We start from the raw sequence: 18,086 nt of genomic DNA, 5'->3' as shown, positions 1-18,086 counted from the left end.
AGTTTGATTGTTATTTACATAGTGGAAGGAGAACTCTTTAACTCTGGAAAGTTGTTTTCTAATGTCAGCTTGTCCCACATGCATCTTGGCACACCTGTACCCACATGCACACACACACACACCAAATAAAATGTCATTTTTTTAAAAGTTCTGGTATTCTTGTATATGTGTGTGTATGCATGTGTGTGTGTGTATATATATGTATATATGTGCATGTGGGTACAGATATATATACACACAGATGCATACATGCCCCTCGCACTCCCCCCAAGACAAGATCTCAGACTAGCCTCAAACTCAACAGAGATCCGCCTCCCTTTGCCTCCTTAGTGCTGGGATTAAAGGAGCGCACCACCAGATTCTTTAAAGTCTGCTGAGCAGCCTTGTTTGTTTCCTCTCAATGTTGTGAAGTGAGGGAGGGAGTGACTGCTCTCACAGGATGCTATTCTAGGGAGAGGTGACATGTCTGCATCTGCTAGCATTTCTGGGACGGTCTGGCTTCTGATGGACTCCTTCTGTCTCTCTTGTTGTCTGCTTGCGGTGAAAAAGATGATGTGCTGGCCTAGTCAGTAAGGCTGCTACAGCAGTAGATCATAGACAAAATAGTTCATAAACAAGCAAAATTTGTTTCTCTCATAGTTCTCCAGGCTGAGGGGTTGAAGATCAAGACTCTGGCAGATATGGTGTCTAATGAGGTCCCTCTTTTTCACAGATAACGTTTAGTGTTTGTTATCCTTTTGAAATGGTCTCACTATACCCCCAGCTGTCCTGTGTAGATCAGGAACTTACTGTGTAGGTCAGGCTATTGTCCTGGAGATATACCTGCCTCTGCCACCTGAGTGCTGGGATTAAATGAGTATGCCCTGTGCTAGGCAACTGATGCTTTCTCATTATGTCCTCACTTGGTGGAAGCGGTAAGGCCGGCAGTTCTCTGGTGCCTCGTAGGAGGCGAAGGAGGCATTAATCCGTTCACGAAAGGCCCATAGAAGCTCATCCCTTTCTAGTCCTATCTCCTAATAACATCACTTGGGGGCTAGGATTTCAACATGAGTTTAGACTATAGCATGTGGCTTCTCTGTCACCTCATAAAACCTTCATAGGGAAGAACTTTTTATTTATCTATTTTTTATTTCTATAGTATCACTTTTACATTTCATGTTCTTCCCTCTTGAATTTCTTTTTCCTTCCTTCCATCCACCCATCCCACTATGCAGAGGCTGGCCTCAAACTGTTGGACTCAAATGTTCCTCCTATACCAGCCTCAGAGGAGCTGGGACTAGTGGTGAAGGCCACTGTGCCCAGCACCCAGCTTCTCTCTGGGTGGATTTTGGTTGTTACTTTTTATGGTGCTAGAGATTGAGCCCAGTATCTTGCACAAGAGGCAAGTGCTCTAAATGGCATAGGGCTATGTTTTGGAGGGAAGAGCTAGAAAGTCAGGCATAACAAGGGAGGGAATCTAAGGATAAATCTGCAAAAGAATCAGCTTTTAAGCAAGAGCTTAGAAATAGATCTTTGGAATTTTTTTTTCTAGGTGCATGTTTCATCTAACCGGTAGCCCTAGTCCGTGGACTGTGTAGGTACTGACAATGCAGAGCTCCTGGGAAATCAGTGGGGATTTTAAGTGAGCTCAGTGTGTTAAAGCTGTTAGGTTTGGGTGTAGGTAGTGATTACTCCTATGTTTGTATCAGAATACTGTCACACTTTTCTTCCCAAATGCTGAGATTCCTTATCTGTGCTTCCTCCAGGTATCATTGAAGCAGGTATCATTAAGCATCTTTCTGCTCAGTGGAACTGCTTCAGTAATGGGGAAGGCCTTGAAGTGGGTTTGTGAGCACAGGCCTTGAAGCACCTGTTTGAATGGCCCTTCGCTCCTTGCACTGGGAGCCCCCCGAGCGTAAAGGAATAGTAGTAGACAGCTCTGAGGAAGCCATGGCGCCCTGACTCCTGTCTTTTCTCTCTCAGGCAACAGCTGCAGCACTCCACAAATCAGCTCGCCAAGGAGACAAATGAGTTGCTGAAGGAATTAGGGTCCTTGCCCCTACCCTTGTCTGCATCAGAGCAGGTTGGTATTTTCTGTTTTGTTTGTTGATAGAAAAGGACTTTGCTCTGATAGAGTAGTTGTGTGTGGAACAAAAGCAAGAAGGGCTTTTGTTTTGAACCGTGATTTTCTTACCACATGCCGTAGTTTCTTTTCTGTTGCCGTGATAAAATACTACAACAAAAAGCAGCCTAGAAGAGGCTTTTTTTTTTAAGTTCACAATTCCAACTTACAGTCTATTATTATGGGAAAATCAAGGTAGCCTGAAGCAGCTAGCCGCATCTCATCCATGGTCAGAGGAGAGAGAAATGAGTGCATGCGTGCTTGCTCTTTTCTGCATGCTGCGCTCAGCTCCGTTTCACCGCTATTACACAGTTCATGATCTCCTGCCTAGGGAATGGTGCTGCCTACGTGGCTGGATCCTCCTGCACTAATTAAGGCAGTCTCCCATAGACATGCTGACAGCCAACCCAGTGCAAACAATCCCTCATTGAGACTCTTTCCAAGTAATTACAGGTTGTGTAACAATGACCATCAAAGTTACTACACTACCTGTACACAGAGGCAGCATGACTCTTGTGGCAATGATGTATATGAGGTGTAGCAGGGTGCCTGGCATTCAGCATGTCCTTAGTGTGTGCAAAAGGAGTCTAAAGGCCTAGTGCAGGCGGAGTATTATAAGTACTCCAGAAAAGTATAAATAGAAAGTTAGGTCTGCTACCAAAAACTTCAGCTAATGTGTTCCAAAGACAAAGCCAAAGACAAATATATTTTTGGATTATGAATGCTGTTACTCCCTTCCATTAGCCTGAATCATTAAGAATACAAAATAGCGCTGCAAACATGCTCTCCTCAGTGAAATACAATTCTGTTTCTCTCCTGTTGTGCTGACTTCTCTTTGTCGGCCCCATCACTCATCTTTTCCCCAGTGCCCTATATGCTAGCCCATACACCCGCTTTCTATCAGTGGCCAGCTCCTGGTTTGGGTTTGTTTGTTTGTTTTGTTTTGTTTTTTGTTTTTGAGCTCCCTTCTTTCAAGTCAGTATTTCACTATGTAGCCCGTTTGCTCTAGAATTTGTGGCAATCCTTCATCTCTGCCTTCCCATTGCTGGCTTCTAAGAGCACCTGGCTTTTTTGTTTTCTCTGGTCCTCTCATCACCCTGTCTCTTCTGAAACCTGCTCTTCCATCATACTCTTTAGTTCTGTCCCCCAACGCTAATGGTGCCCAAGATGATTTCAGCCTTCTTCACTGTTTCATCCTCGAAGCTGGCACACTCCAAAGTTCTGCTGTTGACTCTGATTTCTTCACCCCATTCGTTCTTCCTCAGGAGCCTCATTTACAGACTTCAGTACTGCCTTTTGTAATTGTGGCACCCAGATAGTTCCCCAAATTTAGCTCCAAAGCCTTCAGGCATTTGATTGTATTGCCAGCTGTTGTTGACAATACCTCTTTTGTTGTCTCCAACTTATGTATGGTACTGGGAATGGAATCCAGAGCCTTGCGTATATTAGATACCTGATCAACCACTGAGCTATATCTCCAACCCTTGGCATCTCCTCTTGAATATACTTCCTCCCTGTAAAGTGTGGTGATAGTGGTCTTCTGAATTCCTCATTCAAACCTAGGAGATGAGTTGATTGGCTCTACCTGTCATCATAGAAATAGTTTACATGCAAGGACTGGGTGCATATAGCTCAGTGGTAGAGCACTTAGCTGGCATGTGCACGGTCTTTGGTTCTATCCGTAGCACAGGAAGAAAAAAAAAATGTGCCTTTTGATCTAATCCCTAAGGGAAAAAAATTCTGAAGGGGAAAAAGATGTGTCTGTTTTAGAATCAAGTATAAATTACCATTATAATGGGACTCACTTTAGCTTTATTTATAGTGATTTAAAACTGGCAACAGTGGAACGAATGTTTACATAAAATGTACTAAAAACAAGTTCATAAAATGTATGTAATAATTATAATTATAAAGAGTATAGTAAAGCAGAAGGTATTTATGATATATCTTAAAAATAGTGTTTGGCACTGAGGGTAACTTAGTGCTAGGGTGGTTGCTTGGTATGTATAAGGCCCTGTGTTTGACCCAGTGAGTTTTTATTTATTTGTTTGTTCATTGGTCTCTCTGTGTAGTCCTGGTGTCCTGGGAAACTCATTGTATAGACCAGGCTGGCCTTGAACTCACAGAGATCCTCTTGCCTTTTCCTCCTGAGTGCTGGGATCAAAGGCATGTATTATCATCCCTGGCTTCAGTAATTTTAGCTGGTAAGGTTGGGGGTGATATTCCGTCCCTTCTTACAGCAGTCTTCTCATCTTTGCCTCCTGAGTACTGGGATTACAGCCCACAGAATTTTGGGGATGGGGTGGGACACTTGTTTGTTTGTTTGAGACAAAGTCTCACTATGTAACTCTAGTTGACCTGGAACTCACTTTGTAGACCAGACTGGCCTTGCACTCACAGAGGTTCACCTGCCTCTGCCTCCCAAGTGCTGGGGTTAAAGGCGTGGGCCACTGTGCTGGTTATACTGTTTTTAATGCAAAGATTAAAATCCCAGAAAGAAGAAAAAAATCCTCACCTAAACTTGCTTTCAAGTGTTGCCACCGCTTTCTCAGGTCTGAAATCTGAGTCATTCTTGATTTTACCCCTCTTCCTCCATCTCTAGATACTAAGTCATAATGTTTCTTAAATTCCTCTTTGTGATCCAATTACTGCCATTATATCCTCCTACCCACTAAACCTAGATTGTTGCAGTAAGTTTTTTTACTTCTTCCTGTTCCAGCTGCCATCACAGTCTAATTTCTCCAAGTTACTAGGTTGTGTTCCCTGCTCAGTTGCCATTGCTCTGTTCCTTAGAGGTGACTCCTGAATGCACTTGGTTGACATTTGGAACTGGCTAGTTAGTCTTTCCTGCTTTTCCAGTCTTAGCCTCTCTTATTTGTACAGCTTTGGATCCTACCAAACTACCTTTTTTTTTTAAGTTTTGCTATTTTCTACCATTATGATGTGGGAAAATAAGCTATTTTAAAAATACAATATTTAAGTCAGGCTCGCGGTGCACACCTTTAACCCCAGCACCGTGTCACTGCCACAACTTTCTGTGTCCTTGTACCGTGGGGGAAGACTGGGACGCTGTTCCCTGTCCAGGTCTGGCCCAGCGCAGGCCTCTTTATTTGTACATTTTGAGAGATATGAGTATGCTTAGTGAAGGTCGCCTGAGGGTAAATGAGGTAGTTTTTAAGTTCTTGAAAAAAAATTTTCAAAATATTTGTTTATTTATTATGTATACAATATTCTGTCTGCATGTATGTCTGCAGGCCAGAGGAGGGCACCAGACCTCATTACAGATGGTTGTGAGCCACCATGTGGTTGCCGGGAATTGAACTCAGGACCTTTGAAAGAGCAGGCAATGCTCTTAACCACTGAGCCATCTCTCCAGCCCCAAGTTCTTGAAAAATTTGAAACTCAAAAAAGAAAAGCTGTAAAAGAAAATAGCAATGGTTTCCAGGAAAGCTCGTAACTCAGTATAAAGGAGTAGAGTTTCACAAAAAATAGTCCCTTTAGTCCAGTCTGAGTACAAAGGCCTTTACTTTGCATTTAGATTCTCCAGGCAACAAGTATTCCAAACTGCAGTTCCTTTTGGGTTATGAGATCAATGACACCTTGTTCTCAGGTTCATCAGTGTGCTTTGACCCAGTCCGTAGGGTTAACCCGGGATTTGGGTTAGGAAGGAGCAAGTTTACTAACTTAAGGAAGAGCCTATTTTGTAATAATTTTTATACTTTGAAATCTCTTAGCTGTATAATTGCGCTTTTAATGGGTATTAAAACCAAGTGATTCCAAGTTGTTTGAAATTTCAAGTTCTTGCTTGATTTCTTCAGCGCCAGCAGAGACTTCAGAAGGAGCGTCTCATGAATGACTTCTCGTCGGCCTTGAACAATTTCCAGGCCGTGCAGAGAAGGGTGTCTGAGAAGGAGAAAGAAAGTATCGCCAGAGCAAGAGCTGGATCTCGTCTTTCTGTGAGTTCATTCCCAAGAGAAGGCCGTTGCAAGCCCAGAGTCTCCCCCAGGTGTTCTCCCTTTCCAACCACTGGCCCTGTTCACTCCGTACCAAATGAGAGTCACCAGCAGAATGCTTTGTCCTTGGGTCTGCACTGAGGCAGACTTGCATGCATCCATTTCCTACTCAAGACCCGACATATTTTCAGAGTCCTGTGTCATCTTATAGATGTTAGAGTGGAGGGATGTCACTCTTTGGTCCTATAGCTAAGGCTCCCCGTGTTTTGTGTCTCTGGCATGGTTTTGGATAACAGCAGCAATAATGCCATCTGCTTTCTAGGCAGAAGACAGGCAAAGAGAAGAGCAGCTCGTCTCATTTGACAGGTAAAGAGTCATTCATTCAGCCTGCTGGGTAGTTACTGCCAGTCCACACCTTTTACCTATTATTATTATCATCATTTTTTTATGTTTATGGAGCTATCGCTTACATGTAATTTTATGCACCTTGTGAATGCCTGGTAACTATAGAGGCCAGAAGAGAGCTTCGGATCCCTTGGAACTGGAGTTTCAGATGGTTGTGAGCTACCATGTAGGTGCTGAGTCAAACCTGGTCCTCAACACATGCAACCAGTGCTCTTGACAGTTGAGCCATCTCTCTCCAGCCTCTTTGTGACTGTTTTCACTTTTTAAAAAATCAGAGCTGCGCATAGTGGTGCACAACTCCTTTAATCCCAGCACTTAGGAGGCAGAGGCAGGCGGATCTCTGTGAGTTTGAGGCCAGCCTGGTCTACAGGGTGAGTTCCAAGACAGCTAGGGCTACACAGTGAGACCCTGTCTCAAAATAAAATTAAATTAAATTAAAAAGTTAAAAAGGTCAGGGAGGGGCCAGAGAGATGGCTCAGCAGTTAAGAGCACTGGCTGCTCTTCTAGAAGTCTAGAGTTCAATTCCCAGCAACCACATGGTGGCTCACAACTACCTATAATGAGATCTGGTGCCCTCTTCTGGCTTACAGGCAGGATACTGTATAAATAAATAAATAAATCTTTAAAAAAAAAAAAAGGCCAGGGAGTTGAGCCAGGCACAGTAATGCATTCCTATAACCCCAGCACTTTAGGGATGAGGCAGGAGGATCAAGAGAGTTGGAGGATAGCCTACACTACAGCGCTTGACACTCAAGGGAGTAAATGAGTAAATAGATAGAGTTAGAGAGACCACTCAGTGGTTAAGACTGGCCTGAAGCTTGCTTTGCAAACCAGGCTGGCCCTTAAATCAAGGAGATCCTCCTGTCTCTACCTCCTGAGTTCTGGAATTAAAGGCATGTACCACCACACCCAGCCTATACATGTAATGATTTTTTAAAATTTATTTTTATTTTATGTGCCTTGGTTTTGTCTGTATGTATTGTGCATGAGAGTGTTGGATCTCTTGGAAGTGTAGTTACCTTTACAGACATTTGTGAGCTGCCATGTGAGTGCTGGGAATTGAACCTATGTCCTCTGGTAGAGCAGCCAGTGCTCTTAACCACTGAGTCATCCCTCCAGACCATAATGATACTTTTTAAAGAGTCAGAAACTATATAATAGTGAATTTTCCAAGTAATTTTTAATAAGTAGCATACTTTTCTTCTAAGTACTTGAAAAAATCAAGTTGCAAACATTTCCATTAGCCTTTAGTTTGGTTTTCTGTGAAGTAGAGTCTGTCCTAAAAGAGTCTCAAGGAACTTCCTGCCAGATGTGCTCCTCACAGGTGAGTTGCTGAAGCCCTGTTTGATGGCGGAGCCTACTGTCCTCCACTTTTCCTCCATTCATTTACTGCCCCTGGACTCAGCTTGTGCTCTGGGTGTGCCCTGGAGAGCTAGGTCAGTGCACCTCGAGTTTAAACCCGTGGATACTTTCCTCGTCTAGTAAGTCCTAGCAAGACTGCAAAAAATGCCCCTAAGTGAGAAAGGCAAGGAGGCCTGTCCTCCATAATTCTGTGGCAATTTTATTTTCTTTTGTATCGCATCCTTGTCTCTGGAGAGGAAATATGGCCCTCAGAGATTTTGCATTGCTAGCAGAAGAGTTGGCTCCTGGGTAATGTCTGTCTAGGTCCTGCTGTCAGCAGAGATGTAGTTATGACTCCTCGTACCTTAGAGAGAAGGAACCAACTGGAGTACTTGTCTCTCTGTAGCCATGAGGAGTGGAACCAGATGCAGAGCCAGGAGGATGAGGCAGCCATCACTGAACAAGACCTGGAACTTATTAAAGAGAGGGAGACGGCGATTCGGCAGCTGGAGGTAAGAGGCAGGGTGTGGCTTTTGTTTGGCTTGGGCATCTGCAGATGTTTGGAGATTTTTTGCTGGATTAGTATGAAAAGGGCTGGATTGAGTCTTTGTGTACTTTATATTATCAAAATTGAACTACTGCTGTGTGCTGCTGGCCTGGGCTCTCAGGAGCACTCAATGCTTCCTCAAACTTCACTTCATGCATGGTCTCCAGGAGAGACACATGCATAGAAAACAGCAAGGCAGACAATACTGTGTTACTTCCTGGAACTTTCCCCATCTCTGCAGCAGTCTTTCAGTTAACCAGGGTTCTGTGGGACACTCCTTGCCGTGGTCTGAATGGCCCAACAGAAAGGCGGGCCAAAGCTGTTGCTCTGTTTTTTACATTATGAAGTCCAATTCTGAGGCTGAAGAGATGGCTCAGTGGTTATGAACACTGATTGTTTTTCCAGAGGACCCAAATTCAATTCTCAGCACCTACATGGCAGCTTACAACTGTCTGTAACTCCAGTTCCAGTGTACCTGACACCCTCATACAGACATGCATGCAGGCAAAACACCAGTGCGGGGAAGGAAGGAGGGAGAGAGGGAGGGAGGGAGGAAGGAAAGAAAGAAAGAAAGAAAGAAAGAAAGAAAGAAAGAAAGAAAGAAAGAAAGAATTCCATTTCCAAGTATAGCTCTTGTCACTTCAGTGGGTCACAGTTGGAGCCATTTTTGATGTGGTGGTTGAGGAGAGTTCTGTAGACTGTTCTTGGCTCCTTGAACTCCATCATGAACAAGGCAACATATAAAAACATTTTTCTTAAATGCTGTTAAAGGTATGCTCCTAAGGAGTGGTGGTTTGAAAGCGTATTGTCTGTTGTTGGAATGTGTAGGAAGGATTAGGAGATGTGGTTTAAACTTTTAAATTTTTAAAATTTAGTTTACCTTTTATGTTTATGAGTGCTCTTAGGGATCAGAAGAAGAGGTCAGATCCCCAGGATTAGAGTTCTGGGTGGTTGTGAGCTGCCATGTGTGTGCTGGGAACTGAACCTGGGTCCTCTGCAGGAGCAACAAGTGTTCTTTATTGCTGATCCTTCTCTCCAGGCCCTAAAAGAAAGCATTTAATTGGCGCTTGGTTACAGTGTCAAATGGTGAGTCGATAAGCATCATGGCGGGAGCATGGTGATAGGCAGGGAGGCATGGAGTTGTGACAGTAGCTGAGCGCTTATATCTGATCCACGAGTTGAAGGCAAGGAGAGAGCGGGCCTGGTGTGGACATTTGAAACTTCGAAGGTCATCCCCCAGTGAAACACCTCCTAATCCTTCCCAGATAGTCCACCAACTGGGGCAGTGCTTATTCAAACCACGGCAGTTAGCATACCCTTAACAGGCTAATCCATTGCTCTTCTGCCTGACGTGTGGCAGGCCATGGAGTATTACCTGTGAATAAGCAAAAACCTGACTGTGGAGAATAATCTTATTTCCAGCACAGCCAGGGAAAGTGTGCAGTGTAGACCACCAAGCTGACTTGCCATTAGACTCTCAGTCAGAACAGCAGGCCTGCAAACCATGTCATCCTGTCACCCTCCCAGCTGTGACCATCCTGTAGTTCCTCACATAGACCCAGCTTCAGCCCTGGGGGAAACCAGCTCCTGGACTGTTTGTCTTCCACTTGTTCCCAGGCAGCGGTCCTATAGAAGCCATTTGAGTTCTCTAGTGGTCATGACATTGGCGTGCCCCATGTAGAGCTGTCACACTGAGAGTGTGTCCACGTCAGCACTCCAGTCTAGGCTTGATCCAGAGTAGGATCTTACTAGTTCTCAGGTAACGCGTGCAATAATACTGCTTGACAGGTGGGTCTCATGCCATCTGTTCTACAGTATTAAGCAGCAATAGAGTTTTCTGTTAGTGGGAAAGCTGTAAACACATTGATATGTTAATCTTTAGGGAAGAAAAGAAATCTTCTAGCATGTTGCTTAATGTGAGTTAATTTTTTTCGTCTTCCTTAGGCTGACATTTTGGATGTCAATCAGATATTTAAAGATTTAGCCATGATGATCCATGACCAAGGTGACCTGATTGGTACGTACTAATTAATCCCTCTAACCTTGGGTGAGTACAAAGGTCAATAAGGTGGGTCACCTATGGACTTAAATTTAGTAATCTCTCTCTCTCTTTTTTAAGGTTACTGAATTCATTTTCTTATAGAGTTAACTGTATAGGTCAAAGATCTGTCAGCACCCCAGCTTTTAGCTCCAAACTCTTGCAGGATTATGGGGTTAGCAACTTTTGAGGCAGAGTTTCTCTGTAACTTTGGAGCCTGTCCTGGAACTCACTCTGTAGAGCAGGCTGGCCTCAAACTCACAAAGATCCGCCTGCCTCTGCCTCCTGAGTGATGGGATTAAAGGTGTGTACCACCACTGCCCAGCGGGGTTAGTAATTTTTAAAAGCTTTTTTTTTTTTTTTGGTTTTTTGAGACAGGTTAAACCCTGTATAGGTGAATCGCATTCTTAGTAACCTCTTGCTATTAAATATTTCAGTATTTATGAAGAATGGGGATGTTCTCTTATCAAGTTACCTGTAACCTCAGCACTCAGGTGGAGGGTCAGGACTTCAAGGCCAGCGCCAGCTGCGTGGCATATTGCTGAGACTGTTGAGACCAGCTTAGGCTACATGAGAGCCTATCTCAGAAAATTAAATGAAAAGAAGTAAATTTTAATTTCATGATTGGGTGGTAGTAGTGAAATTAAGATCTTGGCATCAAATCTGTTCCGAGGGGCTGGAGAGATGGTGCAGTAGCTAAGAACAGTAGCTGCTCTTCCAGAGGACTCAGGTTTGTGCCCAGCACCTACACAGCAGCTCACGCTCATCTGCAAGTTCAGTTCTAAGGGGTTCAGGCCCTCTTCCAGGCTCCAGACATGCACACAGCACACAGACATACATGCAGATAAAACACCTGCATACATTTTTAAAAAAGAAGGGAATTGTTTTGTTTGCAGTATTGAAATTTCTGAATGTGCTGAAATGTGCACTGTATTTTTTACAGATAGCATAGAAGCCAATGTGGAAAGCTCAGAGGTGCATGTGGAAAGAGCCACTGATCAGCTGCAAAGAGCTGCTTATTATCAGGTAAAAGTCAACACCCAAGAAAGCCCCTCTGTACTGTAGACTCAGTGAACAACTAGGCTGTGTTGACACTGCAGGCAGTTGCAGCCCTTTGCCTGGGTTTAAGCTGGAGGCAGGCAGTCATAATTTGTAGCCCCAGTCCCATTTTTAGTATTTATCTTTGTACCAACACTATCAAAGCTTGAATAACTTATACAGAAGTTGTGTGAATGCAAAATTAGTCTCATGAGTTAGCTTGATGCCTAAATCTAGCATGATGCTAATCTTACATTGTAAACATCTGGGCTGTTGTTGGGGGAGTAAGAGCTACAGGGAAAGTGGAGCTTCAGAGACACCTTACGCTGACTGCTGGCTCCGAGCATGGACGGCTTAGAATCAACTGTGGCAGCTCTTTGTAAACAGGCTTAACCATGAAGGGGATTCTTCTGTCTTTAGGACTTCATGAATCATTTTGGGTTTTTTGTTTGCTTGTTTGTTTTATGAGTTAGGGTCTCACTGTGTAGTCCTGACTGGCCTGGAACTTGCAGAGATCCTCCTGCTTCAGCTTCCCAAGTGCTGGGGTTAAAGTCATGTGACACTGCACACAGCTCTTTCTTGGAGTCTGCAACTCAGGTTTTAGTTATAGAAAAGGAAGTCCTTATTCTCTCTCATCTGGTGTTGCATGGCTCTTTAAAAGTAGTTTGCATTTTAGTCATTTCTGTATTCCTGGGCTATTCTGGGGCAGCTGTATTTTATCTGTTAATATGCTTGAGGAGTTGTGTTTTGTAATAATATTTCCTTGAAAAGCGATAACTTTAGTTTACAGCAGTAATTGAGTAATCACTTCTACTCAGTGTTGTGTTATGTGGGAATTAAGAGAGGTTAGTGAGGCTATAGCAGAAAAGGAGAGTTTGTGCTAAATGTTAAATGAGAAAAACTTCAAATGTACAGTATGATCCAGTTATAACAAACATATAACAAACCAACAGTGTGCATGGATGAGTGACCAGAAGGAACACAAGCCTTTAACCCAGCATCAAGAGGCAGAGGCAGTAGATCTCTGTAGATTAAGTTAACATAGCCTGTAGAGACAGCTCCAGCCAGCCAAGCCTACATAGTAAGACCCTATCTCAAAAACAAATAAAACACCAGAGAACAGAAAGAAATAGAATCATGTTAACAGTCTTATCTAAAGAAAAAAATCTTTTTTTCTACTGCTTGTATGTTTTACAGTGAACATCCTATTTGTACTAGGTGTAAAATAGTTACTATAATACTAAGGGCCTAGGAAGAAGGCTCAGTGGTCCTGACTTTCAAATCCTCAGACCCTTGTAATTCCAGCCATGGACGGTAGAGGGGGATCTAGGAGCAAGCTAGCCAGTGTGAGACAAGGCAGATCAGCAATGACACCGAGAACAGAGGTGTAGCTCCTCTGCGAACAATTTAACTTGTACTTATTGTTGAGAACTGATGGCTTGGGGTTTGGAAGATGTTTGCATATTTTTGCATGGTAAGAGTTAATTATAGGCTGGGGATGTGGCTCGGTAGTAGAGCACATACATACCTAGTGTGTACAAGGACCTGGGTTCAGTCCTAGCAGGGAAATAGGAAAATGTTATTATGAATTCAAGGAGGCAGATTATGATGCACTCTTGGAATCTTAGGTATAAAAATTTTTACTTGTTTCATGAGTGTCTTTAAATATTTCTTTCCTCAGAAAAAATCTCGCAAGAAGATGTGTATCCTCGCGCTTGTCCTGTCAGTAATTCTTACAGTCTTGGGAGTGGTTATCTGGTTTGCTTCTAAGTGAGGTGTGCTTGCCTCAGAGCCTTCTCCTGCTGAGTTGTTTTCAAGAGCAAGTGCTCGAGGGAATCTTGCCAGAACAAACTGACCACAGAAGAGAGCGTGAACCAGAGTGTCCTGTGATAATTTAGCTAGAAACTAACTACTAACTAGTCCTTGGAATTAGTGACCCATGGAGACAGTATTTATCAATTTATGCATACATCCTATTGATTTCTCAGATAAGGAATTAACTATGTGTAGTTTCCTTTCTCTTGTATTTTGATTGCCCTGTATCCCAAGTGTTTATTGACAGTTCCATTGTGGATGTTCTTTTTGACAGGTGACACTACAATCTTATAATATTGGGTTTTTTTTTGTACATATACAAACTTTACCTTTTTATGAGCATCTTGAGATAATTTTTTTTCTGGAGCCAGCCTATTGAGATCTGAGAAACTGTACAATATGCCAGCAATTTTTATTTAACATTTTGATTTGAGTTTCTGGGGGGATCTGATCTCTGTTTTGCAAGATTTTGGCACTATGTGTAACTGGGGAATAAGAACCCTGCACCTGTGACTGCAGATGAAATGGAAAGAGCCTGTCTGTCAGAGTGGGCCCATTGTCAGGGCGCGGATGAAAGTCTGGGTTTAAGTTAAATTGACTTCATTGTCTGCTGGTGTCATTTACAGAGTCCATTCCCGCACACTAAGTCACCCACTCCAGTTGTAAAAAGATTCGTTTCATTAACACTGTTATAAGCAGTCGGGCCCTCTTCCGCCTGTCTGCACAGAGAGGGAGAATTAGGCACAGCATGATTTTGGCAGCCGATGGGAATTGTTTGGAATGACTCTGTCCTGTCGTTCACTTGTGGCTTACATTCCGGTTAGTGATAAATGCTGCTGTTAGAGGCTGACCCAAGCCTGGTAAGTGTTACCTGGCTTTGATGGCAAGATTTTAAAATTCAGACTGAAGTGGGGTTTAAAACTTAGGTCTGTGAACCTACTGATAAAGCATAGAAAAGGTTCATTTTTGTAAATAATACTGGTTTAGTGATGTTAGACTTAGCCTAATTTATGAACAAGAGAACAAACTCTGCATAGTTTTAGACAAAAACAGTTTTAATAAAAGGTCTTGTAATATAAATGTTGTCCACTGCCCTTTTTCACAGGCCTAGAACAGTAGAGAGAGTGTAATTGGTTTAGGTGTTCAGATAAATGTGAATCGAGGCCGAAAACGTCAGCTCATCCTTCAGTGCATTGGAGGACTTGGCTACTGTTGGTATATTTATGTTCATTTCTTCTATTCCTCTTAATGTTACTTAATCTTGTTCTACACTAATGTGATTGGTAGGGAAATAAGGGCCCAAATGCGTAAGTTTCTTTGCACTTTTGCACCATCCCGCCTACTTCATACAAATAAACATTTAAAAGCTTTTGTAGTTATTTTTTGAGTTAACGTCCTAATGATGTAGGTAATGTGCTGCCATGAGAACGCAGCCCAGCAAGGAGACTGGAGAACAGGTAAGGATTGGCTCGGCAGCGGAACAGGCATTGCTGCCTTTCTTTGAAAACCAGGACAGAGAGCAAACTGTGGTTTGCACATACTTCTAATCCAAGAACCTGAGGGGACAAGACAGGAAGGTTGTGAGTTCAAGGCCAGGCTGGGGTACCTAGAAGGTTTGAGATCAGGCTCTGTGTTTAAGAAAGAGAGGGAGAGGAAGAGAAGACTGCTGTCTGCATAACCAGTGACCCACATGGCAGCTGCAGAGAAGCCCCTGTTCTCAAATCTGGTCTTGGATACATCATTTGTGACAATCCAAGAAATAAAAAAGGAGATCTCTTGTGGCAAACTATTGAGAACAATGAAGTGGCTGTAATTTCATAATACCGTGTCATCTACTGAGTGATGGTTATCATGATGGCCATGGGAACAAATAGGAACTTGCTCTAGAGTTTGTGGCAGTTGTCAAAAAGCTCTAATAAACCTGTTCCTAGAATCCTGCTTTGTGCCTGATGATCTCTGGAGGCACCACGGTTAAAGGGTGGCGAAGCTGTGGTCTCCCTACCAGAGATTCCGTTTTCATTAGTTTGGTATATTTCCTAGACACAGGAATCTGTTAAAGCTCCACATGTGTACTGTGTGTAGCCAGGGAGAGAACCATTGTTTGCAAGTCCAAAACTAGAGTGGGGCGGGAAAGACCTGAAGAATTCCCCACCAGTAACTTGTTGACGGTATTTAGACACATCGCTTAGCCCATGAGCCCCATGTTTTCTCAACTGGTCTTTTTTTTAAAAAATAGAATTATTTATTGATTCTTTGGGAATTTTACAACACCTCCCCAAACCCACTCATTTCCTATTCCCTCCATATCTACTCATCACCCTTACAGTGTCCCCCACCCAAAAGAAAATTAAAAGATAAAATAATTCAAAACAAACAGCAACAATAAAATACTTCACTCCTCTGTCTTTCCTGTCTCTCCATCATCTTTGTTCATTTAGTGGCATCGAGAGCTGTGATGTGGCATGCTATTGACCCTTTTGTCCAAACAGCTTTACTTGCAAATGTTCATTGTAATGAGTTGTTGGTCTGGTTCAAGCCTTCTGGCTTTTGGTACACCATCAACACTGGACCCCCACCTAAAGTCCTCTCAGACATCGTGCTGTTGCCCAGAGTCATGGAGATCCTGTGGCTATGGTTCCACAGGACAAGTCTCTTCACGCGTTTCAACAGGTCATAGATGGGGTAGATGTTGGGGTGGGCCAATTCAAAGCACTGGATATGGGCTTGGGTGGGGACTGAGTGATCAGTCCAGTCTTCTTTTTCACTCTAAAATCCCTAAGACAACAGATGTATAGCCTGAACATACAATTTATAGATTTATTCCTGTATTCCTTTCTATTTTGCACCTCCTGTTCAGCTTCCTGTATTGAAATTGGAATGTTCTAGGATTGCTGGGTACTCTGACACTTTCTTAAAACGAAAAATAAATGTTATCTTATGTATATGAATGTTTTGCCTGCATGTATGGCTATGTACCATGTGCATGCTGGTACCCTTAGAGTTTAGAGCAAGGGTCAGATCTCTGGAACTGATATTACAGACGATTGTGAGCCACCATATGGGTGCTAGGAACTGAACCTTGATTCTCTGCATAAGCAGAAAACACTCTTAGCTGCTGAGCCAACTTTTCAGCCCCTCTAGTAGTCTCTTAGTGCTACATGGAGTAAATAAAAGTATTCTGGCCACCTCATTGGTAATGTTTCACAGTAAGAATTTGATAAATATTAGACTGGTGCTCTCAGAGCAGGGGTGCAGGCATATGTGTCCATGTGTGCATACCCACATGCACATAAGACTTTGGAGAGTGCCAACCACTCAGTGTGCAGTCTGTGATAAACTTGTACTGCTTTGTACCATTGGGCAGAGACTTCAAAGTGAAGTTACCAGGCAGGCATGGTAATATAGGAAATGAATGCTAGGACACCGAAGCAGATGGATGACCATGAATTCAAGGCCGTCCTGGCCTATACAGTAGGGCTACATAGAAAGACCCTGTTTTTGTTTTGTCAGTGTGTGTGTGTGTATGTGTGTTTTTTTTCTAAAATATTTATTTATTTATTATGTATACAATATTCTGTCTGTGTGTATGTCTACAGGCCAGAAGAGGGCACCAGACCTCATCACAGATGGTTGTGAGCCACCATGTGGTTGCTGGGAATTGAACTCATGACCTTTGGAAGAGCAGGCGATGCTCTTAACCACTGAGCCATCTCTCCAGCCCGTGTTTTGTTTTTTTAAGGAAGGAAAAGAAGCTAAATTACCATTCAGTCGGCAAAATAAATCACTGAGCCCCTCACATTCCACTATTTTGTTTGTCTTTTATTTTCCCTTCAGAGACTGCCCCAGTCGTGGGAACGAAGCTTCTGCTTTTGGTCACTTAGTGCAGACTGTTCAGCTCAAGTCGCATCCAGGTCCTCTGGAAGAGCAGCCAGTCCTCTTAACCACTGAGCCACCTCTCCAGGCCCCAAGTCAGGATAGGTAGGACTATGTAGAGAGACCCTGTCTCAAAAAGTAAAGTAAGACAAAATGAAATACAAAAAAAATTATTAATACCCCCATTCTGCTTTGTGACCCAAAGACCGAGCTGATGGGGGGGAAATCCCAATTCCAAACTTGACCTCAAGCACTGGCTGCTCTTCCAGAGGACCTGAGTTCCATTCACAAGAACCACATGGTGGCTCACGGCCATCTGTAATAGGATCTGATGCCCTCTTCTGGCATAAAGACGTACATGGAGATAGAGCACTCATATACATAAAATAAATAAACTTTTTTTTTTAAATCCAGGGGCCTGGAGAGATGGCTCAAAGGTTAAGAGCACTGACTGCTCTTTCAGAGGTCTTGAGTTCAATTCCCAGCAACCACATGGTGGCTCACAGACATCTATAATGAGATCTGGTGCCCTCTTCTGGCATGCAAGCAAACATGGAAGGAATGATGTATACATAATAAATAAATCTTAAAAAAAAAATCCAGCCTGATGTAACGTTGCAGTTACATCTTGAAACTTGGAAACTGATCCAGAGGAAAGTCTCTTAAATAGGCTTATTTAATTTTTTTTAACTGTCTAGCAGACCTTTTCTTAATAATTTTCCAGAATTTTTGAGATAGGATCTCAAGAAGCTTAGACTGTGTAGCTGAGTCTGTCTTCTGGAATTCCTAATCGTGCTACCTCTACCTCCCTAGTGCTGGGATTTCAGGCATGTGCTACCACACCCTTCCACAATTTGTTTCCTAAAAAAGAAAACTGCCAGGTCATCATGCCAGGTTTCTGCGGAAGTGTAAAAGGGACATCAGCTGCATACTAGCAATGTAAGTCTGTGAGGAACCCATGAGAATAGTGACAGC

At 43.0% G+C, this 18,086-nt stretch overlaps 1 protein-coding gene across 1 annotated transcript in view; it reads left to right on the top strand.

The window, feature by feature from the left end:
• Positions 1–14,607, top strand: part of Stx12 (syntaxin 12) — a 29,732-nt gene extending 15,125 nt beyond the window's left edge. Inside the window, exons 3-9 of the mRNA XM_075946392.1 lie at positions 1,963–2,062; positions 5,920–6,057; positions 6,377–6,420; positions 8,207–8,312; positions 10,292–10,364; positions 11,329–11,411; positions 13,105–14,607. Of these exons, the coding sequence (XP_075802507.1) occupies positions 1,963–2,062; positions 5,920–6,057; positions 6,377–6,420; positions 8,207–8,312; positions 10,292–10,364; positions 11,329–11,411; positions 13,105–13,197 (637 nt within the window). The 3' untranslated portion in view covers positions 13,198–14,607. The remainder of the gene's footprint in view (positions 1–1,962; positions 2,063–5,919; positions 6,058–6,376; positions 6,421–8,206; positions 8,313–10,291; positions 10,365–11,328; positions 11,412–13,104) is intronic.
• The last annotated feature ends 3,479 nt before the right edge of the window (positions 14,608–18,086 follow it).

Source organism: Microtus pennsylvanicus, chromosome 13, assembly GCF_037038515.1.
Source record: "Microtus pennsylvanicus isolate mMicPen1 chromosome 13, mMicPen1.hap1, whole genome shotgun sequence".
Classification (NCBI taxonomy): Eukaryota; Metazoa; Chordata; class Mammalia; order Rodentia; family Cricetidae; genus Microtus; species Microtus pennsylvanicus.
This window is presented reverse-complemented; position numbering and strand designations above follow the sequence as displayed.